The 1,534-nt window shown below is 43.1% G+C and overlaps 1 protein-coding gene across 1 annotated transcript in view; it reads left to right on the forward strand.

The window, feature by feature from the left end:
- Nucleotides 1-1,338: 1,338 nt before the first annotated feature.
- Nucleotides 1,339-1,534, forward strand: part of LOC106883600 (uncharacterized) — a 39,936-nt gene continuing 39,740 nt past the window's right edge. The window contains exon 1 of the mRNA XM_014934685.2: nucleotides 1,339-1,474. Coding sequence (XP_014790171.1) covers nucleotides 1,469-1,474 — 6 coding nt within the window. The 5' untranslated portion in view covers nucleotides 1,339-1,468. The remainder of the gene's footprint in view (nucleotides 1,475-1,534) is intronic.

Genomic DNA, 1,534 nt, shown 5'->3' on the forward strand with positions numbered 1-1,534 from the left:
AGCAACGTGAAATGAAGTGTTTTGCTCAAGAACACAACACGTCGCCCGGTTCAGGAATCGAAACCACCATCTTATGATCATGGTGCTGACACCCTAACCACTAAGCCATGCACCTCCACTAGATGCACCCTTTTTAAAGCCTAGCCAGGCTCATTGGCCCGGCTTCAGTGGCGTATGTGATCCCCAGCTGGACGGGACGCCAGTCCATCGCAGCGTTACTCGTTTTTGCCAGCTGAGTGAACTTGGAGCAACATGAAATGAAGTGTTTTGCTCAAGAACACAACACGTCGCCCGGTTCAGGAATCGAAACCACAATCTTACGATCATGATGCTGACACCCTAACCACTAAGCCATGCGCCTCCACGAAGTTTGATGTAGAGGATTCATTAGACACTGTAAGGCAATTGTTGTTAAAACATCATAAGCAAATACCACCACGAGTGATATCCAGACTACAGTGGAGAAGGCAAGCCACTGGCTTTGGTTAAAAAGAGATGGTGTGCAATGGCTAGAAGAACATTGAGCAAGACCTAGTAACCAGTTGATCTAGGGCCTCATTTTAGGGGGAAGGGAGGAAGGAGGCAGTGCACATTGATGCTGTTGAGAGGAAGGCCCCAAAATGGCCTGCATTCTCTCTTGATACCATAAGCTTGCTAGCATTCAGTATGTGGAGGTTTCGACTAGTAGCACTTGCGTCTGCTAGTTGTTTGCAAATGGAAATTTTTCTCTCTCCAGCTCCACCCCTCTGTTACTCCCCATTCCTCTGTTACTCTCCACTCACTCTTCAATAACGTGAATAAGTCATGTGGCCATTCACCGCAAAAAAATATGTTCTGTCCTGGCTCCTTCTTTTAGACTCTACCCCTTATCTCTTAGCATATAGGTGTCCCTCTCTCTACTGTGACCTCACTCAGTTGAAGATAATCTTAGTCTTGTAAGCTGCATGGCAACCTCATCAGAGCTGGTGGCATGAGAAAAGCATCCACTATATACTGCAAAGTGGTTGGTGTTAGGAATGGAATCCAGTTGTAAAAGCTATGCCAAAGCAGTTACAGGAGTACAATGCAGTCCTTGGGACCATTGCATCCTGTTAAACTATCCAACCAATGCCAACATGGACTGTACATTTTATAATGTAGATGTGTGTGTATATGTATGTATGTAATACATATCTGTGTGTGTGTGTATGATAAAGCTTTCAGTAGGAAAACATACTCTTTGTATAATTATCTAATCTAAACCTCACTTGACTTATATGATGTGTGTGTGTGTGCGTGCAGGCATGTATGTATGTCTGTGTAAGTACATTATCATAACATGTGTAGCAGTGTTGATAAGTCCATCACACTTGTACAACACAACCTTTGTTCCTCCTCATAGCTGTTTGTCTTTTGGCCTTCCTTTGCACACCTAAATCGTCATTCTTTACAAAGAAAATAAAAACAAAACCCACAGTAAATAACAATTATGCAGGTTAGTGGATTTGAATGCTTTTTAAAGTCTCTCACATTTAACCATTTTCTTCTCATCTCC

The sequence above is a fragment of the Octopus bimaculoides genome, chromosome 23 (assembly GCF_001194135.2).
Source record: "Octopus bimaculoides isolate UCB-OBI-ISO-001 chromosome 23, ASM119413v2, whole genome shotgun sequence".
In the NCBI taxonomy this organism is placed as follows: Eukaryota; Metazoa; Mollusca; class Cephalopoda; order Octopoda; family Octopodidae; genus Octopus; species Octopus bimaculoides.